Below are 26,936 nucleotides of genomic sequence, written 5' to 3'. Positions count from 1 at the left end.
AAATCACTGTTTTTGGATGGTCCAGAATTTTCAGATCAAGTGATTTTCTAAATATCTAAAAAAATAGTAAAAAAATTTCAAAAAATGTAAAATTTAGTCTCCAAACACATATTAATATGGAGTACAAGATGAACGGTTCGGATCGACCGTTAGGATTTAAAAACTTGAATATAGAGCCGTAGCACGGTAACAACCCGTGATATGCATATTACCATAGACTCACTCTAAAGGTATTAACTTTTCGACATTTCAGAATTCAGATCCATACCTCCGTGTCAAAATCTCAAGTTACACGTGTCCTGAAAAAAAAAAAGTTACACGCGTCCTGAACGGGAGGTGAGCAGAACGGATCTCAAGTTACACGTGTCCTGAAAAACTAAAAGTTACACGCGTCCTGAATTGGAGGAGAGCGAAACGGTCGAACGGAGCGAGTTAAAAGGGCTGATTGTTTGATTCTGTCGCACTCTTCTTTCTCCCGTCTCTGTTGTACGCTCTTTTTTTTCTCTGAGAGAAAGATTGATTCGATCATCTCTTTTTTTTTTTTTTTTTTTTTTTTTTTTCTTTTAGCATTTCTTTGATGCTATTAAGTAACTTTTTTACTTTTGTTGCATGTTGTGTACTGTTTTTCATTGCTTTTTCATTTTTGAGTATTTATTTAGTTTTAATGATAAAACTAAAATCGTGAGAGTTTATCACAATTGAAGCTTGACTAGTACCGAAACTTGTCTCAAAAACTGATTACAAACTATGGCATTCTTTCTGCAAAAGAGGAGTTATTCGTGGGGTAGAAAAATAAAAATATAAACTTTTAAATATAAAAAAATGACGGTTTTCATTGTAGACCTATATTTTTTTTTTCATTTTTTTAAACAATCAGCACATGAAATTGGTAGCTCTAAGTTGCTATTTAATGCTTGTATTTCCTCCTATTTATAGTCTTTTATTGTACTTTGCAAGAGTTTTGTTGCCCCTCTTATTTACTCTTGCTTGTCAATGTCTATCTTTCAGGTGTTAAAGAGCTCAAATCAAAATATCAAGAAACAAGCTGGAATAAGGACATGGTACTGATTAAAAAAATGTATGTCTTCTTTTAAATTAGTTTACTAGATTTTGATACACCATAATATATAATTTTTGCTTGCTACTATTTAATCTAAGGAAGTGCATCGAGTCTAATTTAAGCTTAAGCCGTTACTGTAGGATGAGAAAAAAACACTTCCAAGCAAACTAATGGATAATAAGAAACAATTGATATATTTGATACGGTACACTAGTTACATTGCATGCAGTGATGCAGATGTTGAGTACTGGAGTTGCCAATTTATTCGAGATATCCAATTTCACAAACACGAGTTTTAGAGAAAAAAAGAGAAAAGAAAGAAATATTCTATGAGTGCTAGTTCACTACATGCAAGTACTTAGAATTCCAAAGGGCGTCTTAAAGCGTTTTTTCTTTCCGCTTTTTTCTTCACTATGTACAGGTACTCCCGAGGGTTAAGAAAAAAAAACTTTAAGATGCCCTTTGAAATTCGGAGTACCTGCATGTAATGAAGTGACACTCATAGAATATTTCTTTCTTTCAGCTTTTTTCTCTGAAACTTGGGTTTGTGAAAATGGATATCCAGAATAAATTGGCAACTCCATTACCGAACATCTGCATTACTTCATGCAATGTAACTAGTGTAACATATCAAATATATCAATTGTTTCTTATTATTTATTGGTTTGCTTGCAAGTGTCTTTTTCTCATCCTACAAATTAAAACTACTTGGGCTTAAATTATGTTTGATGTACTTTTTCAAATCAAATAGTATCAAGCAAAAATTATATATTACAGTGTATCAAAATATAGTAAACTAATTTAAAAGAAGACATGCATTTTTTTTATCAGTACCATGTCCTTATTCCAGCTTGTTCCTTGATATTTTGATTTGAGCTCTTTAACACCTGAAATATAGACATTGACTAGTAAGAGTAAATAAGAGGGGCAACAAAACCCTTGCACAGTGCAATAAAAAATTATAAATAGGAGGAAATACAAGCATTAAATAACAACTTAGAGTTGCCAATTTCGTATGTTGATTGTTTGAAAAATTGAAAAAAAAAATAGGTCTACAATGAAAACCGCTATTTTCCGCTATTTACAAGTTTATATTTTTAGTTTTGTCCCACGGATAACTCCTCTTTTGCAGAAATAATGCCATAGTTTGCAATCAATTTTTGAGACAAGCTTCGGTGCTAGTCAAGTTTCAATTGTAATAAACTCTCACAGTTTTAGTTTTCTCATTGAAACCAAATAAATACTCAAAAATAAAAAACCAATGAAAAACAGTAGTGAGGAACAGTAGCACCCCCACTCCCTTACCTCAGCCCTTAATTTGTGGCTTAGTGCCAGCCCCTTCAGGCGGCTTAATTAGAATTATGTTGCTGCTTTATGTGGAGTTTTATTTTGTGGTTATGCGTTTATCGATATTTTAGTTTATCTTTTGCTGCTGTTATTAGGTGCTGAACAATTTATGGATGTAAGTTAACTTTTTTTTTGAATGAAAAGGGCTTCGACCTCTTAATTATAAATCATACAAGGATAATGGGGTGTTACTGTAGTGAGGAACAGGAGCACCCCCACTCCCTACCCTTTGATTCTTATCCTATGGTTTATATTGATTTCTTTGATGTCATCTTACGTCACAGCAGATATTTCCCAATCTCCTTGTATCTCAACTTCCATCCAGCCTTCGATTTACTACCTTCGCTCTCTTCCTCATTTCTTCGCCGCGTGTCTCTCAGCTCAACGCCACGTGCCCCTTCCATTTGAGTACTACCTCCCTCCGTCACCGCCATGTCCACCTCTTTCATTTGCGTCATCCAACACATCGGACTCCCTTCTCCCACCCACCTCCATCTGGTCCCCTTTTCTCTATTCGGTTCTTCTCCCGACTTCCTTCTCCGTCGGCGATCTCGTACCTGACAACTCTGCCCGCGGTCGTTCTCTCTGCCTCATCGGTCTTCCTCTTCGTCAATCAGTAAGTTCTTCTCCACTATACCACTGTACAGGCCCCAATGGTTTCGGTAATTGGAGACATTCTTGGTAATGATTTCAATTTTCAACCCTTCCAGCTCCACGCTTCACAAATTTCAGCAACGTCTCCTTGTATTAGGTACATGTGGACATAATTTCCTAATTTTTCCCCAAAGGAAGTGATTTTCTCCCCACAGTAACCTTCATACCTAGAGATTGCGAAAAATAGTCATTTTGTTATTCTAATTTTTACTTGATCAGCCAAATAATCACACCACTTAAATAACAGAAGAAATAAATAGGTGCACAGTCAAATATTTTAGTACTGGTACGATGGAATGATCAGTCCTTCTTTTGATGACAAAATTGAAATGTGCAAAATTCTACTCAGACGGAGATAATTTCACCTCCACTTTTAGGGTCCCGTTTCCTATTGAGATTGAACCTCAGTGTTGGGTTTAAAAATCAAAATCCTAACAAATCACTTGGTAATGATTCCATAAGATATTGTACCAGTACCCTACTACTGGTACAATAATATAACTTCCTTGAGCAAGTATTTGCTGAACTGAGTTCATATTCACACTTAATTACTTTCTTAAGATGATAGTTTGTATAATTATTTGTTTATATTTTGGAACAGAAATTTAATCTACACTGCAAGTGCTTCTTGACTGATAAATGGCTTAGAACCACTCATGAATTTAATACAGTCGTAAAGGTTTTATTTTGTTTGTGGATGAATTTCATTTATTTAAAGTAAATTATGATTTCATTCCATAGAAGCCCCTTTGTGGTCCACTCATGGAATCGTACACAAAACCAGAAGGAAGCCTATTTTTTGGTGTCAGTAAAAGTTATCACCAAGGCATTAGCATCCATAAAGGTACACTACATAAGAGAAGTCATCAGTAATTTTATCTTTTCATGAGAAAAGATAAATTGGTTCGAATTAGATATATGTAACCAAAATTTGGCGCTGCTTACCATTGTTAGTAAATGTCATTTCCTTTAAAAAAATAATCAATTTAAGCATGCATATGTCGTTGAATATTTTAGTGGATTTTAGGGAAGTTCAGTTCAGTAGAAATAATTTTTGTTTGATGTGGCAGGGAGGGAAATATTTGAAAACCTTTCCAATTTCTGTATTATATTTTCTAGGAAATTAATTGGTGATTTTGAGAGTTGGAGGAAGGTAATGGATTTGGATTGCAAGAGCATTAATGCTGCTATAAGAAACATTCATAGAGTTTGAGGAATTGTGTGCATATTTTGTTTGTAGGATTTATTTTCTCAGGAGCTGGAAGTATGTTCTGGAGAGTCCGGTAACAGGTGCAACGTCTCTACAGAGTCCGGGAACAAGCACTTCCTTTCACCCAGTTTCACCTCTTGTCTCTACTCCTCACCCAGCTTCATCTCTTTGCTTCGCTTAACCCCCATTTCGCAAATCCAATTACAGGATTTGATCTCTCCTCCACTGCTCCACCGCTGCCTCCAAGCTTGCCTTCACTCACCTTCTCCACATCTGGTACTCTCTCTCTATTTTTTCGAGCCAATTTTTAACTTCCAACTTATAGTTTGTATGAAAATTTAGATTATAGTATTATTATCTCTTACTCTTGATAGGTATGAATCAGATGAGGAGCTCTTGGATCGGCAAAGAACCCAGACCCAAACCGAAGTCTGACCTGAACCCGATATTACCCCTAACTTTCCATCTTTAATATACAATTGTTGGCTGATTAAATACTGTCACAATAATTCCAGGCATTCACCCATATACTACAAGAGAAGAATAACCGAGGATTCTGTTCTTCTCCCCGGGATTGCTTTTTCTCAGGTACATATATTGAGATTCTTTATATTGTATTTTGGAAAAAATCATTTTCAGATTAGGGATGAAGTTTCTGTATCACTGATAAGTTGTCATGTCTGATTATTCATTTTACAGATAGAAAATGATGAAGATGTATACTGGAAACCTAATTCAAGAATCAGATGAGCAGGTTGCAGCTAGAGGAATCTCATTCTTGAAATGGTATTGGTTTCATTTTTCACAATTTCATTTCTTTTACTTTGAACCTGTCATAAGTGAACTAACTTATGTTCTCTTCTATATTTCCATTGAATTTTACCTGTTTATCATTTTTTTTTATCATATATTTTATTTTTACTTTTACTTTTCATTTTAATTTTTTGTTAAATTTTCAAATAATGTTAAAAGCGTTTATGCTCAATGCTTTAGTTCTATTTGTTACAACAATGTTTGATGTATCTATGTACAATTAATTTGCATGAATATGCAAATCATGAAAGTATTCCTAATTCAGAAGCACAAGAAGCTTTTTACTGCAATCCCTATTGTGCACCTGGAGTCTCATATATAAGAAATGCTAATTTTTGCAGGTAGAGGCTATGGAGCATGAAGGAACAAAAGAGAGCAATAGTAACCCTTAGTGGATTCCAGTTACGAACATCACCCCTGTTTGGCAACAACACTCACCTCTCCATCAGAACTCATGAAGTATCTCCGCCGTAAGTGCACTACTCAAACAAATCATATGTCATTATGCATAAAAATATAGTAATGATTGTATGTGTACTGCTACATGGGCGTTTTACCCGGCATGGCCTACAATTAATAATAATATTGTTACTCATGGCATTAGATCATGCCCTCATGATATCTACAAAGTCCAATAGCTCCTCATCTTCACTTTTCTTGAACAGGCCTTCTATAAGAATACTGTGCAACACAATGTTATACTCATATTCCTTCCAAATTACATCACACTCAAAATATATATTAAAGTTCTTAGGCATTTTATAGTTCTTAAATATATATTGAAGTTCTAAAATGTATATCAGATCATGTAGAATGGTTTCTGGTACAAATTTCCATTTATTTGAATCAAAATTGCATTTATTTGATTTTCAGAAATTATTTTCAGCTTTTTCCCGAAACTGTGCTGAGTGTCATTTTGTAAATTCAATATCTTTCTGTAGGTTTATTGGATGAGGTTGAAACCAATTGGGAAAGATGCTCTACTAATATTTCTCTGAGCCACAAAAAATTCAAATTCTAACTCTCAACTGACATTTCTATGAAGACCTATTTTCCTCCTTACAGGATTTGTGAGATTTTTGGGTCCGTATTACATGCTGTTAATTACAAAAAGGAGACAAGTCGGTAAAATATGTTGCCATACTGTGTATGCAGTTCGAAGAGTGAAATAATTACACTGCCAAACCCGATAGTGCGATCCAATATGGCTTATTCTAAGAATGAGGACAAGTCTTTTTTCATTTTTCCATGTTTCAAAAGAAATGTCAGTGTACATTTTTTTTGTGCTTGTAGCAATAGTCTCATATATCAATTGCAAAGTCAATCATTTATTGGCTTTTTGTATAGAGAGGACTTATAGTAAAACTTAACTATCTCATAAACAATCCGAATGTTGATTATGTCGTCATTAGAGTCATTAAAATTAAAAAATTAATTGACCTTACATGTGAATTGAAATAAAATTTGTAAAGCTAAGTCCTATGTAACTCTATATTATTGACATTAGAAAAATAGATCATAAATTCAATAATACACCGCTGGGGACCTTCCCAAAAAAAGAACGTAACATATTTAATAACTCAAAACAACAGTTGCGGCAAAGCCGCAACCAGAGGTTACTAGTTTTATCTTAAAAAAAAAAACCCGAAAGGTTAATACCTTTTCTTTTTTCTTTTTTGAGAAAAAAAGGTTACTGTAATGATTACGCGAGAAAACGACAAGCAGAAAAATTAATACTGAGCTCATGGACAATTCTTATTTTCTTATTCTCTAATATTTAGAAGATTTAAACACGAATTTGGAAATTTTGAGAACTAAGAAGACTAGAAGAGACATGCAAATTTAGAAAAATAATATTCTATGTTACTAGACTTTTATATTCGATCATATATTCGTATGTATACAAAAAAAAATGCATTCTTAAATTCTTATAGTGAAAGAATGTTTTTGTTTATGTAATGCTGGTAATATGCTATCAAAAGAAATGTTTTTGTTTCTTATAGTGCAAGAACTTTTAGATATGATATTTAGCACTTATTATTTAATAAATTTTAAACCATCTGCATTACTGTAAGTATAGTTGTGTTTATTAAATTTGAATGTATATATTACCTGTACATGTAAAAAGCTAAAGAAATAAGACAAATTAATATGCTCAAACTATAATATTAACATGCATGAGCAAACGATTTTGGTGTGCTAATTAACTACAAGATAATATATAAGATCAAGCTCGATCGGACCTAACGGAAAAATTTGTTGCAACTTGCATGGCAAAATGTGCACCATTAATTTTTATCCTCTAATTAATTAAGCTTCACAAAGAGAGGAAAAAAAAGGAGAAACAAGGAGACACACTACATACTAGTGTTTTAAAAATCAGTGTATTCGACCGAATATTCGTATTCGGTTGGAATCCAAATAGAAAATGAGTATTCAGTCCAATATATGGTTTTGAATATTTGGCCGCATATTCGAATATTCGGTCACATATTCGGCCGAATTGAGATCAATATATAAATATTTCAGTGGACTTGGCTACGGTGCTATGGGTAGCTAAGAGACCTCCCATGCTACGGCTCAATATTCGACTTTTCAAAATTCTAACGGTCGATCCGAACCATTCATCTTGTTCTCCATATTAATATGTGTTTGGAGACCAAATTTTACATTTTTTGGAAATTTTTTACTATTTTTTTAGATTTATTGAAAATCGCTGTTTTTCAGACAAATCTGGACCATAAAAAACAGCGATATTCAATAAATATAAAAAAATAGTAAAAAATTTCCAAAAAATGTAAAATTTGGTCTCCAAACACATATTAATATGGAGAATAAGATAAACGGTTCGGATCGACCATTAGGATTTTGAAAAGTCGAATATTGAGCCGTAGCACGGGAGGCCTCTTAGCTACCCATAGCATATTAGCCAAATCCTATTTCAGTATTTCATTTAGTATGAGATGAGGATCGATATTTTAACATTTTATTACTAGTTTAACATGTACAGCCAATCATAAATACTCTCTTTGTATACAAATTAATATGAATTTTCATTTTAAAATCCGCATATATAAATCCGTATATGTGGTATGCGGTGGCTTTTCGAATACCGTATAAAAACCGATTATTAAAATGCTGCTACAGACCCAGTAACGAATTAAGGGATTTACTTAACCTCCAACAATCACAAAATTAGAATGCATGAACAATATAGAACTATAACATAAAATAAGTAACTTTACCTGATTACAAAAATATGTCACTATCTGCGAGTAAGTGAGTATTGAGAAAAATACACTAACATAAATTGTTATTTTCAAACGTATGAGTGTTACTGACAGAAGTACCTGCGAAGATACAGTTGACAAAAAATATTTTTATTCTCGTAGATAATTACATATTTTTGTAGTAAATTTATTTATTCTTGTCTATTGGACATTACTTTTCTGTTGGTAAAATAAGTACGTTGGTCTATATATATATGGTGGGTAAACAAATCATATAAAGCTAGCCCGACATTTTTATTAATATCCAACATAAAATGAAAAATATCAAATGTACTCAAACTTTCTGGGTAGTTTTAAAAATGCCCAAATCGGAATAAATTTAACAATTTGCAGCCATTGTTTCGGATTGATCACAGGTTTCCTCTCAGCATTTAAATAATGTTTATGTGGTGTATATATCAAACAATACAGAAATCTTACTTTTAGCATGTCACCATTTCTCATCGTTGACCCTGATTAATGTTTAAAAAATTCACATTTGCACTAAAAATTTTAGTGTATGCCAAATTAGTTAGCATTCAATTATCATCGTAAAAATATAAAAAATAAAAATAGTACGTTAATCCAGCGGCGTTACAAAAAAAACGCCGGTAAATAGCGTACGTAGGTGCGTAGATTGGCGAAGGAAACGCCGGCTTTGCTCTCTACGTCATGATTTTTGTATTTATTAAAAAAAAAAAAAATTTCAAAAAATATAAAATTTGGTCTCCATATTAAAATAATATTGAATTATTCAGATCAACTATTTGAACTTTAAACATAGATAAGATAAGGATGTGAGAGACGATGCATTTTAATACTACTCATATTAAGAACATCAACTATTGTATACATAATTTTTAACAACACTTTGCTAATTTCAATCTTTTATTTTATTACTCTAAAATATTTATTATCTTTATATTTATAATGCTTGTTAGTAGGACTGGCAAAAAAGCTCGTGGCTCGTGACCCGCTTGGTATTCACCCGTGACTCGATCGGTAACAGCTCGTTCGTTAGTTGATCGAGTTAAAATTAGCTCGCTCGCTACATACTCGAGCAAGAATTAATGAGTTTGAGTTTGGCCCTCGGTAGTTAACAAGCTATTTAATATAAATAGTTTAATAGTTTTATCGGATCCGTTCACTTCAGATTGGGGATATTATGGTCTATGAATGTTATAGCCAGTGTTATGGTAATTGCACTTTGGACTGTGTTTAAGTTGATTGGTAATTTTGTATGGAATATGTGTGAATTAATTATAAGCAATTAAGTTAATTTGTATGAATTTGTTTGATTTAGTATGCATGAATTTATTATGTGAACATATTTGTATGAATTTAGAATTTTGATATATTTGTATGTATGAATTTACCTGTAAACTTAATTTATAGTAGTTGATTTGCTTAATTACAATTGAATTAAGAGTATTTCTCAGTAATTAGTCATACAAATATTATTTTATTTTAGCCATAATTGATAAGATGTGTTATGAAAATTTAAGATATAGCAGGAAAATAAATATACAAATTTATAAATCTGCCAAGCTAGTAACGAGCTAGGTCGGCTCGCTCAGACAAGTCACGAGTCGGTCTTGAGCAATAGTTTTAGCTCAAGACCTAAAATCCATACTCGCTCGCTCAACTTGATACACCAACAAACCGAGTACGAGTGTGGCCTAGCTCGCTCTTTAACAGCTCGTTGCCACCCCTACTTGTTAGTAATATCCTTGAATTATAAGTTTTATTTTTATTACTACTACCAGTGAAAATATAAAATAAGGGTCATAATAATATCAATAAACATTTATTTTTTGCTTGTTATAATAAAATAAATAATTACTTTTTAATTTTTATGATCTTTAGGGGAAGCTTGGTTTGCGTTTTCGGAAGGTGATTTCCTGTCATCCTAGTTATATTTTTTTTATTCCCACGTTTGGTTAAAGTAGGAAGGGAATAGAAATGATAATCCTTTTATTCCTTCTATTTCCTGAAATTGGAGCAAACCAAACAACCCCTTAGTAATCCTTATTATATCCGAAAATACGGATAAGGATAAGATTTTTCTTTTATTAGTTTATCGGATATGGATAAAAATAATAATTTTTTTCTTTATCTTATCTGTTATTGTATAATATAATTTATAAAAATAAAATTATATATATAGATATATATTTTATATAAAGATGATACATGATACAATAAAGTTTTGTATTTTATTAAATTTTCATAATACAAATTAGTTGTATTCATTATTATTATTTTTTGTTTTGAAAAATATTTTATCGAAAACACAAATCAAGATGTCTTTTTTTGAAAACCTTCACAGAAGCTGGGAAGTCGTGAGGGAAATCAAACTCTTGACCTTTAGTTACAACAACTCTAGAATTTTTTCCTAGCCAATTGTGCTACCTCCTCTTTCATTGAACACAAATCAAGATGTCAATGACACTTTTTTATCTATCTACCTGATCCGTACTGTATTCGAAAATACGAATAAGAGTAAAGATTTTTTTTCCATTATCATTACAAGTACGGCTATGAAAATGTCTCCACCCGATCCGTACTGTAACCCCGTTGACACCGAGTCCGGATCCCCTAAAGTAACTCAATCTTTGGATTTTGGATCGAGACTGTCCGATTCAAATCTATCGTTCAAGATTGCTTCACGATTCGAATTCATCTCTTGAGATGTGCATGCTCCACTTGGAATAGATTATCACAGATTCGAATCGGACGGTCCTAATCCAAAACCCAAAGATTGGGTTACTTCACTGGATCAGCGGAGCGCTCAATGTGGCACTAGTATTGATGAAAGTGTGAAACTGGCTGCATTCTAAAACCAATGATGGTAAATTTAAGCTCCGTATTCTTACAATAATAGAATACATTTATTCTCAACTAAATAGAACAAAACTCAACTTAAATTTACAAAGACACCCTTGAACCAACTACAGAAACATCACTCGGCCCAACCATCCTATATGCTACCCGCGCCACCTCGTGCGAGTTCTTCACTTCTTCGAATGCCTTCAACGAAACCTCGGCAAACTTACTCAACCTATCAAAAAAGCCCCTCAAAACACTCTGAAATCTCTCCATTCTTTTAACCCTGCCATCATCACCATTCCCTAAAGAATCTTCATTTCTTTGTTCAAATGCATCTCTTAGCACAGAGCCGACACCTATAACAGATTCTAGCAACTCGTCCAAAGGAAGAGACTTGAGCCCAGCTAGCCAGTCCTTGCATAGAACAAAGATGGGAGGAGAGAGAGCCTGGGGAGGCGGGAAGATTGCCTTCCTCCTCCCTCGGCGCCTCTCTGGTGGTTGCAAGACGCACTTCTGGAGCCATGAATCGAGGGATTGTATGTATGATTTTTGAGAGGTTATCCAGTTTGAAAAGGTGGAGGCAAAAGAGTCGAGTTCATCTAGTAGGTGTGTGAGAACATGGTTTAGGGTCTCGGCTTGTGACTGTGTTGTAGAGCGCCTTACATGGTAAGCTAGAGAGATTGTGATGAATTGTGCGTGGTGGCATTCGAGCATTGCTTTCCACATCCTTATCATCCTGTAAGAAAATCAATCAAATTGAGCAAAAAGGTCGTTAAAAAAAAAAAGTGTATTATGAAAGATCACAACAAGCCTGTCAGACTTGAGAGAGCAAGATAATAATCTCACAATGAAGCCTCTAGGAAATTGATATGCAACCAACAAAAATGGCTACCCATAAATGTCATTGAGCTTTACTTGTTTCATGCGGTGCGTGCGGTACTTATTTCATTACCTATTTATTTGTAGATGCACGATGCTGTCTTTATTTATTTATTTATTTAACAACCTTTCTATTTGTACGTAGATGCACTTCAGTCCCAGCTCTCTATGATTTTTCCCAATGATAGGTTTCAACATTCAATGTTCTGATTACTATCCCAATGTCTTGCCATCTAGACCCTCGCCATTTGGTGCATTTTTTCTGAAATAACCCTATTTATTTTAAAAGTAGAACTGGGAAGCACTCCGTAGTGTAACTTGAATAGATAATTTACCCATGAATGAGCTCAACTAGCTGTGGCTGGAGCTCCTCATCCCTCATCTTCTCAATTCTCTTTGAAATAGAATCAACAGCTTGGATTGCAACAGATAGCCGTGAGTGCAGATCCTTGATAGCTGCTCTGGTTTTGTCGATCGCCTGTGCTTTCATGTCCCGCGCGAACTGGTGCCTCAGAATGACACATTTCTGATCATATGCCCTCCTTATACATTCACTTGCCTATATATATGTTCATGAATTTTTAATACGAAGTAAGATGTCAAATCATGAATACCAGTCTGTGCTATTCTTAAACAGATGCTGGAGGCTAACCCTTAACCTTTTTATTACTCCTTAAGTTGATACATTTACCATTAGGCATGCCAATACAATATGTAATTCATGGTGGTACCATTGAGTGGTTTGATATGAATAAACTCCGTACCTTGATCTCATCATATAATTTTCTCTCCCACGCATAGAGTCGATCTAGAGTTGATGAATGGCTGCCAGAAATCATAGAATACTGGTCAACAAAATCACGGCCAATCTCGCCACTGTCATCTTTTGGCACACAAGCCAGATGTTCTTTGGATGAAGAAGAAATGGAAGAGACTGAACGATTCCATGTGATAACTTTGGATGCATGCTTGGTAAAATCTATTTATCAAAAGATAAAATGGAAGCTTTATGAATTCTCTGGGGTAAATTAATTCCATTTAGCAAACATACTAAGAGATTCCTCCATATATTTCGAAGCCCTTCAGATTTTGCCTTAGCATCCAGTATGTAACTACTGAAAATCTTTAGTAGTTTCAACAAAATTAAGATAACCCAAAAACATTTTTCCTCAAAATTAGTGTTTCGGGGATAAAAAAAAAAAAAAAGACAGACAAAAATATTACAGAAATTAACCTGAACTCTCTTACCCTGGTTCAAGAGGGCCTCTCTCTTGCAACAAAATTGATTAAAAGTCATTATGAGCCTAGAAGTAGATGGTGTCCCTGTTGCAAACAATGAAACAAAGTAAATAAATCAAACTCGATATCAAGGCATTTATAGTCGGTGTGGCACCAACATCTAGTCTTGACATGACATATATAGTGTTAAATTCTGAGAGCTACCTGAAAACACCACAGAGGACACACTGAGCCTGACCTTGTCAGTCTCAAGCATTCTTGCCACCTCGTCACCTGCCTCAGCTGCTCTGATGAATCGTTGCTCTATTTCTTTAATGCTTGGCACAAATTCCTTTGCCCGATGTGTGATAAATTCACTCTCATCCTCTCTCTCCACCTCCTCTCCTAAATCCCCCTTTACCTCCTCAGTAAGTGGTAAAACCTCCTTGTCCTTTACTGGCTTCGAGCCTTTTACCCGGTTCATATTAGAGTCAAAATAGTCCCATGAAGGATCTGAATCCGCCAGATCAGCTATTGATTTACTCAGTGTAACCGGTTCTGCAGTACCCGTAAGCACCGAATCAGCACTTTCAGTAGCTGTCATGTGAGATACACTGGATTGAACTAGAGGTGATAAGGGGCTCTCGCCATGAACAGGAGAGGCAATGGAAGAGTGAGATGGCGACTTGTCAGGTTCTGAGACAGAGAAAGCCAGGTCTGATAAGAGCTCTGACTCAGTAAATTGTCTAATGGCAGGTGCAATACTGTGCAGGGATTGCAAGTAGGAAAGGTGAGCAGCTGAAAGAGTGAACATTGCATCAATTGCCTCTCTGATGTATTGGGTTCTCTCCTTGCACAGAAGCAATGCTTCATCGTTCCTTGGTTTTGATCCAGAAGAACCCATCAATGGTTTTTGGGTTACAGACTCTAGTTGTCTTGCTACTGCTACAATTTGTTTCCCAATAAACAACTATTTCTTTCCCAAACAAGCGCCAACAATGGCAGGAAAAGTTTGGTCAAAGGAAATGGGAAGAAGACTGAAAGAAGCCTCTTTACTCTTCAATTTACTCGAGAACTCGCCACTTTAGGGAACAAACTATGAGTCAGAAATTTTTAAGAATACCTTTCTCGATTGAAGATGAAAAGCAAGTCCGGCTTGCAATTAGCGCAGATGCAAGATCAGAGAAGTCTCAAAAGGAGAGGTTAGTGTTTCCATCACTACAATCACCTTTTTCTCGCCACTTTAGAGAAAGGCTACCATCTGTTTGTGGAAATGCCTCAGTAAAATGTTCCCCCTTGTCTTTTTTTCTTTTCTTTTCCTATATCTCTTTTCTGGTTGTTTCACTGTGACAAGAGGTGTTAACACTTTACCTTGTCTCTACAATCTTAGCCGATAACAAAAAGTTTCGAAAAAATAAAAAGGAACAATCAAGGAGGAAAGAAGAACGGGAGATAAAAGGGGAAGAGAGAGGGAGGATGATGCAGAGAGCAATCAGCTGACACGAGCAGGGAGAGAGAGAAAGGAATTCAGATCCAGTGAAGTAACTCAATCTTGGGTTTTAAATCGGGACCGTCCGATTCGAATCTGTAATAATCTATCCGAAGTGAAGGCACACATCTCGAGAGATGAATTCGAATCGCGAAGTAATCATGAACGACAGATTTGAATCGGACGGTCCTAATTCAAAATCCAAAGGTTGTGTTACTGTAGGGAATCCCGGCCCGAGCGAAAGTGTGAGAGACGCCTCGAAATGTGTGCATGTACAAAAGCGAATATGGCGAAAACTAAAAAAGAATAATAAAACATGGAGGTTGCCAGATTGGAGAGAGACGGAGAGATTTGAAATTTTTTTTGTTTATAGAAATTATAAGATTGAGATGTACGAAAAGTCGAAAATAGAACCAGTGTCCCGTTTTCAATAAATTTTGAAAGATTTGATTTATTAATTGAGTATGAATGTATGATTCAAAATATATAGATCTAATTTAATGGTCCAGATACAATTATTATGTTTTTTGAGATTATATGTGAATCAGAATTTGATTCTCCTTTAATTGCACGGTCCAAATTCAAACTAAAATAAAAGAAATCTAAATTAGTAAATCTGATTTATAATATTTGAATCAGATTCAATAAATCAGTCATTTCTATATTTGTTGAAAACGAGTCACTCTTCTTATTTCCGTACGTTTAATTTTAATAATTTTTACGGATAAAAAAGTTCCAAGAGATTTACACCACAGTGCTCCTGTTGTAATTTGTGTGCCTACAGTGCTTCACGCTAGATGCATCCAGAGCCGTCCGATTTATACGGATAGAAGAGATCAATGAGAGAGCACTGACCTGAAGACACGCAAAACCGTCCGATCCACGGCTCCCACTTAATGCGGTGCGGCTGATTTTAGATCATGTTTTCTGAGTCGTAGGACATTGCTAAATTTTGAAAAAAATATCCTTCCAGATACCATAAATATTATTCTCACTTTACGATTTAAAATTAACTTTCAGCCGCTTTGAGATTCGAACTAGCGCAGTGACAGTATTATTGGACTTTGAGATCCACTAATTCTAAAAGATTCCCTATTACGGCACGGGAGAGGATCTGATTTATTATTGGCCTGGCCGCATGGGTCCAGATAGTGGATTAACAATACCCGGGTCGGGTATACCCGACCATACCCGCCCGTTTTCGCCGCCCGGGTATGGGTCGGGTACTCGAGTACGCGAGTACGGGCATAAACCGGACCGGACCCGTTTTTTTGGACCAATACCCGACCATACCCTACCCGAGTTTACCCATATCCGACTATACCCGTACCCGATACCCGAGTACTGTTCATCCGAATTCAAAATTCGAAAATTCTGTTTTTCCCTCCCAGAAAAAAAACAGAAAAAACCAACAAAAAACCAGAAAAAAAAAAACAGCAAAAAAAAAAACAGAAAAAAAAACCAACAAAAAAACAGAAACAAAAAAACCAGAAAAAAAAACAACAAAAAAAAAAAAAAAAAAACCCGTACCCGTACCCGCCCTACCCGTCAAGGATACACGGGTACGGGTATAGGACGGGTAGGGTATGATTTTTGAAAAATATACCCGACCATACCCGTACCCGTCCTACCCGTACCCGAGACGTACCCGTATCCGTCCCGGGTATACCCGGGGTACCCGTACCCGCCCGCCCATTAAACCTCTAGGTCCAGACGTCTAGTTACTGAAGCTTGGCATAGACATCATTTGGTTTCTTGGTTGTTTATAATTTTATATTAACTAAAGCAATCCCCAAAATTATTTACCACTCTAAATAACTACAATTAGCCCAATAATTATGTCAATTATTTCGTCATGATATCTCGATCGACTGACTACTATCATGCGCCCATCTTCCTATGTCCCTTTTTTTTGTTTTTAATCTCAAAGAGATAATTCTATATATTTTTTTAACAAGCTTGGCCATTATGACATCAGTATTATATGACACTAACTTTAAAATTAATTGAATAGACTTCAAACCAGTAATTTAAACTGTTCAAACCGATTTACTTTATAAGTTATGCGTTTACATGCAAAAAATTTAGATTTTTGAGTTATTTTAGTATCAAATCAAGTGAGAAAAAATATTGAAAAAATGAACGTATTAAAATTAAAATTAAAAAAATTCACATATTTGACTGCTTGACTTGATCTGAATAAATTCAAAAAATTATAAATTTGGCATGTAAACGCACAACTAGTGAAGTAAATCGGTTTAAACGGTTTGGATTCACTGTTTGAAGTCGATTCCATTGATTTTGAAGTTGGTGTTATATAGGATGAAATGACACTGATGTTCTACTAGCCAAACTCTTTTTTTAACTTCATTTCAACAATACTTAATTTTTTAGTTTTTATATTTAGTGGTAGTAATAACAATAATTATGTATATAATGTATATAAATATTTTTTCTATAGATTGTACATAAGTTCGGATTATATAGAAATACAGGTTTTATTGAATAAAATATATTACAAAATATTTATCTCTATTATTCAAAAGATAATTGTTTTTTAAAGAAGGTAAAGTATTTTGAGGTATATATAAGAAGTGGAGATATAGGAGTGTAGTTTTACATTTTTATGTTTTAAACATTTAGAAAAAAAAAAAAAAAACTATGCTTGAAAATGTAATGTCAAAGATTTTAGACGGTCAAATCTAAATGGGAAAAGAAATATAATGCTTGAAATAGGGGTGCAAACGTGTCGGATATTATCCGATCGTATTTGAATCTGTATTAAAAAATTAGATACGGATATCTATCCGAATATCCGTGCGGATACGAATACATATATGATTTTTAATTTTAATTATCTATATTTTAATAATAGATATATACTATATAATTTAATATATATTATAAACAAAAAAGTGATGCTATTCAATATTATAAAAAGTAGATATTTGTATCCATATCCACTTAATATTCAATTCGTATCCGTCTAATATCCGATCCGTATCTTAAAAATAAAAATAAATATGGATACAATTTTACCACTGTCCGATCCGTTTGCACTTTGCACCCTTAGCTTGAAATCCGCCCACTTTGATAGTGGTTTTTGGTGAATTTAATTGGGGTCCACTTTTTGATGAATAACCTTGAACATTTTTTCCTTTGTGTAATCATTTTGAAATTGCAATGATTTGCTTTCAAGGGAGATCTGGAGAATAAATGCATTGTCTGTAAATTTTCAAACAAAAAACAAAAAAATGTGCTATCTGTATATAGAATATGTGACATACCATGAAGTGACGTGACAAACACGCTGTGATTTACTTACGTGACGTAACGTGATTAACTCTTCTTTTTTCACGTGACGTGATCAAAATAGTGACGAACAGTCACGTCATGCGAATGGTCACATCACGTGTAAGTCATGCCGTGGCCATACGTGACGTGACGTAAATTAGTTACATCAAACTTTTTTTTTATATTTTAATTTAAATTGTTGAAAACATAGAAAAAAATATAAAAATATAAAAAATATGAAAAATTCTAAAATAAGTAAATAATGTTGCAATTTTTTTTAGAAAAGATCGTTGAACATTTGACATTGCTTTAAAAATTCAAATTATAAATATTAATTATACTACACTAGAGAAAATAAAAATCAGTACTACATGAGTACCCGTATTGCTGAACTTACACTAAAAGAGATACATGGATATTCTATGCGTACCAAAAAAGTTAGATACTCTATGTTTTATACTGTGACATGACGTGACATGTAATTTTTCGCTCAAATACAGACACGTCACGCAACACGCGAGTTATGTCATGTAATCGACACACGTAACATGACGTAACGTAACGTGACATGACTGATCATGCCATGACTAATTTCCTTCTCTACGTGTGTGTAATACTGACATGTGAAAAAGTTTTAACATCACAAAAGAGGTGCTTTGAGATTAGGAAATAAAAATTACAGCTCTTTGTATACTGAATTTTTTTCTATCAATTGATAGGATGAGTATTTATATTAACAGGGAGAGCGAGGAATTCGGCGTTCTGTAAATTTTCGATTTTAGGATTATTAATTGACATTCATTTTGTCCTTTAAGAAATATTTTTTTCGATTTTAAATCAACCAAGTGCTGATGCAACACACAAATTGAGGATCCAAATTTTACAACACAAACAACAGCAGAAGGAAAAATATATAAATACATGCTGCATATGATAGGTACATGCAGGGGCGGATCCATGATTTTAGTCCGGGGGACAAAAAAAAATCAAATCAGATTTAAACCCATTAAGTAATTAAGTACTCGATTAAAAAAAATGATTTAACTTATACTTTCCAATATCCTTAACTTGTAATTTCTGATTCTTTAACTTATAATTCTAAATAACAATCACAATTTAAGAAATTTATTTTTATTTTAACCCTAAATTTAATCCGAACTACAAATTAAACATCCAGAGAGAGACAAGAAAAAAAATTCAGAAAGGAACAGTGTTGTTCGGAATGCTCTGATTACTACTAAAACTCAAAATCCACAAAGACAACTATGCCCCCAGAACTACATAGGTCCGGCCCTGCGTACATGAATTATGACAAAACAAACAGAAAGAAAATTTAAAAATCAACCGAAGCATTGTTCTCTCATACATGATACATCTACCGACAAACAATTGCTGTTAATGCAATTAAAAGAAATTAAATCCTGGCTAATTGAGCAGAAATCCTAACACTTGTAATTCTGATTGATTTCTACATTTGACTTTAAATTAGTTGACAAAAAGTATGTTATTGAAAATATGGAGGGAACAAAACAATCTTTGTATAATCAAATGACAACTTCATCTGCACTCACTAATTTCAATATAGTTTTAATCATTTTATTAAATTACTATTTCTTGATATCTGTTGAATATGTCTTGCATCTTGGCACTTAATTATTATTTTGTTAACGAGATGAGAAGTTGAAAGAAAGCAAAATTTCTCTGTTAAAAGAATTTTCATTGATAATTAAAAAGGTCCCAATCCAATCCTGTCTCCAGCTTAAACCCAAGCGAACCAATTTTCAAATGGAAGGTTGCCTTAATTGGGCCTAAATATCAATAGATTTTGAAACCAATCAATGGGCCTAAGAGGGCCCAACTCGGGTAATCCTAGGGAAAGCTCCCCTCCGGAACTACATCGGCAAGGAAGGACGCGCCACTTTAGTCCCACAATCTCTTTACAATCTGTTGTCGCCCCCACCCGTCTCCTACAAATAAGCAGCTACTCCGTCTGTTACAAGGCATGCAGCTGCGTGGTGAGCACAGAGCGAACTATTCTTTCGCCTTTTACTAAAGAATACCGTGTGCACGCCACATTCAAGCAGCATACATTAATTTTTAGAGGGTGCCTCTCTTTGAGTTGGTGGCCCCAACAAGTCTAAATTTAAACTTTAAGTTTCTGTTTGCCCTCTTATTATGTTTTGGTCTTTGGATTCTCGAATCTTAATTTTAATCTATATTTTCAATTTTTTGAAATCGTAATTGTTTTATATTATAAATCAATCACTTCTAATCTTTATTAACTAGCATTTGAAATTTTTTGTTATCTTTTCAGTAAACCTGTTTTGAAAAATGGTTGACCTCCACACTTTGGAATGGTTTGAAAATCGTGTAATATTTGAGATTTTATGAAAATGAAGTGCTTATGGGTTTTTACTACGAATGCAGCATTTTCTTTGTTCCAGCAGAAATTAAGAGTTTATCGCTAGTTTAAACAGGAACTTTCTAAGAAACAAGTTGATTCTCATATTTATCTCAGTGAAGCCCGTAAACCTCTTTTCTCAAATTTGCACAGTGTCAGCAAAACCCTATGAGGTGTACTATTTTCTCAAATTAGCTCCTAGCCAAGCGACTGGAATTCAATGCATGTATTGCACTGTATCTGAATTCCTATTTCCTTAGCACTAGGTATAGCTCAGTAAAATCAGCTCCCAGTCTAGCGATTAAAATTCAATGCCTAGTTAGATATGAGGGGTCTATTTTGAAATTCATGCCAGATTAAAACTACATTTAAACTAGTTGACAAAAAGTATGTTATTGAAAATGTGGAGGCTAATTTCAATATAGTTTTAGTCATTTTATTAAATTATTAGTTTTCTATATCCGTTCAATATATCTTTGCATCTTTTCACTTAATTTATCTTGTTAACGAGATGAAAAGTTGAAAGAAAGCAAAATTTATGCGTTTGAAGAATTTTCATTGATAATTAAAAAGGGTAAAATCCAATACTGTCACCAACTTAAACCCAAGCTAAACAATTTTCAAATGGAAGGTTGCCTCAATTAGGCCTAAACATCAATAGAATTTCAAACCAATCAATGGGCCTAAGGAGGCCCAACTCGTGCTCCGGAACTTGACTTTCCATCAGCAAGGGAGGACGCGCTTCTTTAGTCCCACAATCTCTTTACAATCTATTGTCGCCCCCTCCCGGCTCCTACAAATAAGCTGCTACTCCTGCTGTCATAAGGCATGCAGCTGCGTGGTGAGCACAGAGCGAACTATTCTTTCGCCTTTTACTAAAGAATACCGTGTGCACGCCACATTTAAGCAGCATACATTAATTTTTAGAGGGTGCCTAGCTGGCCCCAACAAGTCTAATTTGAACTTTTATTAATTTCTGTTTATCCTCTTATATATTGTCCATTATTTTAAAGTCCATTATTTTAAAGAATAATTATATGAAATCTCTCGCTTCCATTCACCCATCAATTTCCCTCTCTTAAATTCTCCATACACATTATACACGTTTTAGTTTTAGAGGTGTGTGTTTTTTTTTTTTTTAATGTCGTTCACATTTCTCACTATTTATGAGAAATTTTGTAAATCTAAAACTATGAACGTATTCTATACAATTTTATCTTTTAAATGAGATCCATGATGTATGCTTTCGGACTCATCGTCACACAAGTATTTATACCTCATCGTGCAAGTATTTATACCTATACTTGTAAGTATTTATCTTCCCCAATCGTATTTAACTTCCATAAACTAAGTTAACTAATTAGTTTAATTAAATTTATTCAAAACACTGTGGTCTTCCAAATTTAATTAAATTCATAGGTATAAATATTTGAAACATAATAAATTAATACTTGCATGTCTAACTTGATATGATTATATGGAGAGACCACTCAAACTATATGGGAAGAAGAATTATACACGTTTTTAGAGGTGTTTTTTTTCAATGTCGTCCACATTTTTCACGATATATGAGGAATGTTGTGAATCTAAAATCACGAACGTATTCTACGCAATTTTATCTTTCAAATGAGACACATGATGACATACTTTCAGGCTCATCGTCACACAAGTATTTATACCTCATTTTGTAAGTATTTATACTTATACTTATAAGTATTTATCTTCCCCAATCGTGGACCCCGCATCTCCGCATCAACTTTTCCCAATCATCTCTGTGTCAACATTTCTCTAAAAAAATAGTTAACCACATAGATATAAATATTTCAGTGCATATGTATAAATACTTGTAATACTTGATATTAATACTTTTAAATGTCAACAGTGTTATATATGTAAAATACTAGGTATAAATACTTATATGACGAGATATAAATACTTATGTGACGACGAGTTCGAAAGTATATCATCATAGATTTCATTTGAAAGATAAAATTGCGTAGAAGACGTTCGTGGTTTTAGATTCGCAAAATTTCTTATAGATCGTGAAAAATATGGACGAGATTGAACAAATAAAATTAGAAAGATAATGAGGGATGAGAGTGGGGGAACAATTATCAGGCCCTATTTTAAAAGCGTAATTTTTCTATCAATCACTTCTAATTTTATTAACTAGCATCTGAAAAAAATTTATCAATTACGTCTAAAAAATGGATCCGACTCTCTCCTAAACCCTAAACCCTGCTATTTAATCTAAACCCTGTTATTCAAAATCTAGCCATTGACTTTTTCATGCACGAATCTCAATACAAATGAATGATTAGGTTTAAATAGCAGGGTCCTGCTCTCCTCTTCTATTTGAAGTCCAACGGAGTTCAGCGCCTAAAAAATGATTGACTTTCAAATGGTTTGAAAATCGTGTAATTTTATGAAAAAAATGTTGTGCTTCGGATTTTCTACGAATGCAGCATTCTTTTGTTCAGGCAGAAATTAAAGTTTATCGTTAGTTTAAATAGAACTTTATAAGATACAATCAAAGTTGATTCTCAGATTTGTCTCAGTGAAGCCTGTAAAACTCTTTTCTCAAATTTTTTTTTTTTGAGGAAAACACTTTCATCAAATTTATACTGTCGGCAAAACCCTATCAGGTATACTATTTTCTGTATCTGTATCCTTTCAGGTGCGCGCACACAGTAAAATTAGTTCCCAGCCAAGCGATTAGAATTCAATGCAGGTATTACACTCGATCTGAATTCCTATTTCCTCAGCACTAGTAACTCAGTAAAATTAGCTCCCAGCAGAGTGACTGCGCCTATTTAGATATGAGGGGTCTGTTTTGAAATTCATCCAGATTAAAACTGACAACTCAATTCTCATTATACTCAGTAATAGAGATTATGCAAATAGAAAAACAAGGAAAAGTCACTACTTAAACATAATCAATTTGTAAATTGAGCTTTCAAACCCCAAGTCCCAACCTACTAGGAACCTACAACCCTCCTCAACCTTGTTACATTTAAATCCTTCAGCTTCACATTCTGCAATGTCTCATGATTTGTTGTGCAAAAATGAACATCAATAAATAAAGGCCACTCCTAGCAAAAACAAAAAATAACCATATGTTTAGCTTAGGTTGCTAATGGTATCGGTAAAACTAACATTTCTATAAAAAACATGTGTGGCCAGTCTTACGAACGGGTACAGATTGGTTTCAACTAAAGTATCACTCCAGGAGATTAAACTCTCCAAGGGAATGATAGACCAATTGTGTTAATCAGAAATTAGGTGTTATTAAAGACATCAGTATGTAACTGAGAATTGAGTGTGCACTTGGACCTATGGGATTTTATAGCTCACCTGTTTCCTAAAGGGGAAGGCTTTAATACAAAACTATGAAACATTTCTAGTTACATTTTTGAGGTGATTTTACACATTTTGCTTTGTTATCAGGACCTGTTAAATTTAATAACGTCCACCAGCTCATTCCACATAACAATAATTGCTGGAGGTTTTGGCAAGTTAACGAAAACTAAAAAAATTACAAAGGAAAAATGCTACCCAGTAATGGGCACTAGAAACCTTCCACGACATTACAGAAAAAAAAAAGGGGAAGAAACAAACATTAAGTAAAGCACTGATAAGAAAATAATACAACGGTATAATACATATTTGGCTTAATCAGAGTCAGAATCTTGAGCAGCTGAGGTTCGAATTCTCCTGTTTTTGAAGTCATCAGCATCCTCCTCTCCATCGCTACCATCTCCCTTCTTCTTTTCATCAATTATCCCTAAAAATTACAAAAAGAAAAAACTTTATTCATAAAATTTGGGAACATTAAACAACTTTCACAAATTCAAACAGCTTATCTAAAGGACCCAATATATTAAATAGAAAAATTAACCTTTCTTTTTAAGAATATTCTCTAGGGCTCTGGTGGAGAAATCATCCTTGCTACCAAGATCCTGAAACCCAACAAGTCTATCGCAAGCAATTCCCTTTCTGTAGAAAATAATTTGAAAAATTAATTGAAGAAAAACCTTTAGAAAAGAAGATCGACAACAGAAACTATGGAAAAAGGTATTGGAAAAACAAGTTACACTCACTTAAAGAGGATGACACAAGGCAATGTTTTAACAGCCAGCTTTGTGACAAAGAAAGATGCATTCTACGTGACAAAAAATAAAATTTAGCAAAACATATTTCAGGGGAAAAGAAAAAGGAAATAAAGTTATAAAGATTTAAACTGACTTCAGCATCAAGCTTGATGAACTTAGTCCCAAGGTACAAAGGAGCAAGTGCCTTCAAGTGCTTATCCATTATTCTGACATCAAATCAAATAGAAAATATCAAAGAATTTTGCTAAAGAGGCATCAATAAATTGCAGGAAACCCCTCCTTAAAGAAAATGTGTAAAAGTATAATCTCTGGAAAAATAATCTAAACTCATTTACCAGTATTATAAGTCACTGTATGGTATTGATGTATAGCAACCTAACTCCAATAAACAATGGAACAATAGAACTCTACTCTGATAGATGGGTCATGCCGGAGTACTTACTTGCATCGGTAGAATTCGCGGTGGTAAAAATGGCAAATGACTTTTTCACTTCCAGTAACCTCCCCAAGGAAATCACCTTCAGTGACTTCCCTGTATTCACCATGACCTTGCCTCTTGAGAACCTCTCTTTTCTCCACCTCTTTCTGGAGATTAACCAAAATAAATATTAATGAAATACACCATATTTCACTTTGATATATACCAACAAATGGTATTAATACTATTAAGCCTTGTTTATATTCCATTGCTTAATTAGTACTACCAACAAATGGTATTAGTACTGAGTGCAAAAAAACATTACAATTCAAGCCTCAACTAATGATATTAGTACTATTAAAATATTTCACTTTGATATATACCAACAAATGATATTAGTACTATTAACCCTCGTTTAAATTCCATTGCTTAATTAGTACTACCAACAAATGGTATTAGTACTGAGTGCAAAAAAAACCATTACAATTCAAGCCTGAACTAAGCCTCATTTAAATTCCATTGCTTAATTAAGCTTCAAGTTTTTGAGACTTGTCTTGTTTTGTAATCAAGCTGTAATTTTGTGGGGTAGGATCAGGGTTCATTTTGGAGCTCTTTTTGGCTACACTATAAGACCTTGCTTTTTATTTTGTTTCCTTTCTTTAATTTTTAAATTTTCAGTTCTTAGGATGTAAAACTCTTGTTTCCAAAAATATATGGAAACAGGTGATGAAATCACATCATGTTAGACTCAATCCAAAAGAACACCAAACAATGTCATTAGGGTTTCAATTATGAAACTAAGTACAATGTTTTTGAGAAAGGCTACACCTTAGTAAACTACCTTGAGAGCTGCAACTCTCTCCGCATGCAATTTCTCTAGCTCTGGATCCTGCATGATAATGAAATTGAACTCATAAACTATGTTTTTAAAGTAGGGAGAAAAAGGTTAAAAAAAAACATTTAATTTACATCCAACAATTCGTCGAGATCGACATCCTCGTTTGTAGTTGCCTGAGCCTTCCCATTAGCTAGCACTTCCTATAAAGAACTCCATTGTTAATATTTTTATGTAAGAAATTACGCAAGAGAAGATCCTAGAAAGAAAGAAGGGGAATACTTTCTTACTCCATCTACGACCAAATCGATCAAGGTGATACGAACTTTCTTAGAATCGTATCACTGATAAGTACACTCATAATTAGAAAGAAAACAATTTAAATCGAACAAAAAAAAGGCACCTTTTGGTAGTCTCTGGCAGCCGCCGCCATGGCATTTCCTAGCGCTAGGCCAGAGAAGGTCTGTTTAAATGCGTCCGGATCCATCTCTCGTCTCTCTCTCTCTCTGCCTCTCTCTGTGGTTTTTTGAGTCAGAAGTGGGAGGAAGAGGAACTGAGATCTCGCCGGGAGGAGGGCAGTCCCAAATTGGAGAAGAGCCTTTGTATTTTGGAGTTCGAATCCTCTGAGATATCTCATATTTTGCGTGACTGACGTGTCCGGTGTCTATTCGGCGATAGCGCGGGGGCCAGTATTATTTGTGCTTTGAGATTCGTGCAGAACATTTTTAACAGTTAAGATTTTCCTAAAAGCACGCAAAATATGAGATATCTCAGAGGATGAGAATTCTGTATGTTGTGTCTGGACTCTGGAGGAATTCAGATCCTTCCCGGTACCGTAATAGAGAATCTTTTACAATTACTGGATCTGGACCGTTATTTTTAACTTGGCACGAATCTCAAAGCCCAATAATATTGTGCTAGCCCGAATTCCAAAGCGGCTGGGAGTTAATCTCAAACCGTTAAGTAAAGAGAATCTTGTCCGTATTTGGAGTTGTTCCCGGTTTCGATCCGGTTCCAGATCAGAAGACCCGAACCCGTTAAAGTTAGATTGGATTTAGTTTTGAGAAACATAACCTTATATTCGATCCGAATTTTACCTGGATCCAAC

At 34.2% G+C, this 26,936-nt stretch overlaps 3 protein-coding genes and 2 non-coding genes across 7 annotated transcripts; 3 read left to right on the top strand and 2 right to left on the bottom strand.

The window, feature by feature from the left end:
- Window positions 1–2,755: 2,755 nt before the first annotated feature.
- Window positions 2,756–6,460, top strand: LOC144565970 (uncharacterized). 3 transcript variants are annotated; one of them, XR_013515085.1, is made up of 6 exons: window positions 2,756–3,740; window positions 4,302–4,547; window positions 4,646–4,859; window positions 4,971–5,057; window positions 5,426–5,554; window positions 6,026–6,460. XR_013515085.1 is itself a non-coding variant. In XM_078315825.1 (6 exons), exons 1-4 carry the CDS (start codon window positions 3,786–3,788, stop codon window positions 4,979–4,981), a joined length of 450 nt encoding a protein of 149 aa, XP_078171951.1. In that variant the 5' UTR covers window positions 2,756–3,785; the 3' UTR covers window positions 4,982–5,057; window positions 5,426–5,554; window positions 6,026–6,460. The 3 variants fall into 3 exon arrangements, 1 of the variants encoding a protein (XP_078171951.1); XM_078315825.1 differs by having other exon boundaries at window positions 2,756–3,905; window positions 4,787–4,859; XR_013515084.1 differs by having other exon boundaries at window positions 2,756–4,547.
- A 4,705-nt stretch (window positions 6,461–11,165) lies between these two features.
- LOC144566267 (protein ALTERED PHOSPHATE STARVATION RESPONSE 1-like) lies at window positions 11,166–14,735 on the bottom strand. The gene is made up of 5 exons (XM_078316248.1): window positions 13,505–14,735; window positions 13,310–13,384; window positions 12,826–13,040; window positions 12,397–12,620; window positions 11,166–11,918 (listed from the first exon to the last, which is right to left on the bottom strand). Exons 1-5 carry the CDS (start codon window positions 14,181–14,183, stop codon window positions 11,282–11,284), a joined length of 1,830 nt encoding a protein of 609 aa, XP_078172374.1. The 5' UTR covers window positions 14,184–14,735; the 3' UTR covers window positions 11,166–11,281.
- Window positions 14,736–20,068: 5,333 nt separating this feature from the next.
- Window positions 20,069–20,184, top strand: LOC144566939 (U5 spliceosomal RNA). The gene has a single exon (XR_013515313.1). It is a non-coding gene; the product is annotated as a U5 spliceosomal RNA (small nuclear RNA).
- Window positions 20,185–21,295: 1,111 nt separating this feature from the next.
- LOC144566938 (U5 spliceosomal RNA) lies at window positions 21,296–21,410 on the top strand. Its single transcript, XR_013515312.1, has one exon. It is a non-coding gene; the product is annotated as a U5 spliceosomal RNA (small nuclear RNA).
- Window positions 21,411–23,893: 2,483 nt separating this feature from the next.
- Window positions 23,894–26,435, bottom strand: LOC144566431 (thioredoxin domain-containing protein PLP3B-like). The gene is made up of 8 exons (XM_078316446.1): window positions 26,232–26,435; window positions 25,963–26,031; window positions 25,835–25,882; window positions 25,018–25,160; window positions 24,709–24,781; window positions 24,564–24,625; window positions 24,362–24,459; window positions 23,894–24,247 (listed from the first exon to the last, which is right to left on the bottom strand). Exons 1-8 carry the CDS (start codon window positions 26,313–26,315, stop codon window positions 24,135–24,137), a joined length of 690 nt encoding a protein of 229 aa, XP_078172572.1. The 5' UTR covers window positions 26,316–26,435; the 3' UTR covers window positions 23,894–24,134.
- Window positions 26,436–26,936: the final 501 nt, after the last annotated feature.

This window comes from Carex rostrata, chromosome 15 (assembly GCF_964058835.1).
Source record: "Carex rostrata chromosome 15, lpCarRost1.2, whole genome shotgun sequence".
Classification (NCBI taxonomy): Eukaryota; Viridiplantae; Streptophyta; class Magnoliopsida; order Poales; family Cyperaceae; genus Carex; species Carex rostrata.
The sequence above is the reverse complement of the archived record's forward strand: the minus strand, read 5'-3'. Positions and strand labels throughout refer to the sequence as shown.

Excerpts from the sequence above, each read along its gene's own strand:
- LOC144565970 (XM_078315825.1), top strand. The coding sequence starts at position 3,786 with ATGATTTCATTCCATAGAAGCCCCTTTGTGGTCCACTCATGGAATCGT. Across the intron at positions 3,906-4,301 it reads AGGCATTAGCATCCATAAAG|GATTTATTTTCTCAGGAGCT; the intron begins GTACACTACATA and ends TTTTGTTTGTAG. Across the intron at positions 4,548-4,786 it reads ACTCACCTTCTCCACATCTG|GCATTCACCCATATACTACA; the intron begins GTACTCTCTCTC and ends CAATAATTCCAG.
- LOC144566267 (XM_078316248.1), bottom strand. The coding sequence starts at position 14,183 with ATGGGTTCTTCTGGATCAAAACCAAGGAACGATGAAGCATTGCTTCTG. Across the intron at positions 13,385-13,504 it reads GTCCTCTGTGGTGTTTTCAG|GGACACCATCTACTTCTAGG; the intron begins GTAGCTCTCAGA and ends TGTTTGCAACAG. Across the intron at positions 13,041-13,309 it reads AGAGGCCCTCTTGAACCAGG|ATTTTACCAAGCATGCATCC; the intron begins GTAAGAGAGTTC and ends TTTGATAAATAG.
- LOC144566431 (XM_078316446.1), bottom strand. The coding sequence starts at position 26,315 with ATGGATCCGGACGCATTTAAACAGACCTTCTCTGGCCTAGCGCTAGGA. Across the intron at positions 25,161-25,834 it reads AGAGAGTTGCAGCTCTCAAG|AAAGAGGTGGAGAAAAGAGA; the intron begins GTAGTTTACTAA and ends GTTAATCTCCAG. Across the intron at positions 24,626-24,708 it reads TCATCAAGCTTGATGCTGAA|AATGCATCTTTCTTTGTCAC; the intron begins GTCAGTTTAAAT and ends TTTGTCACGTAG.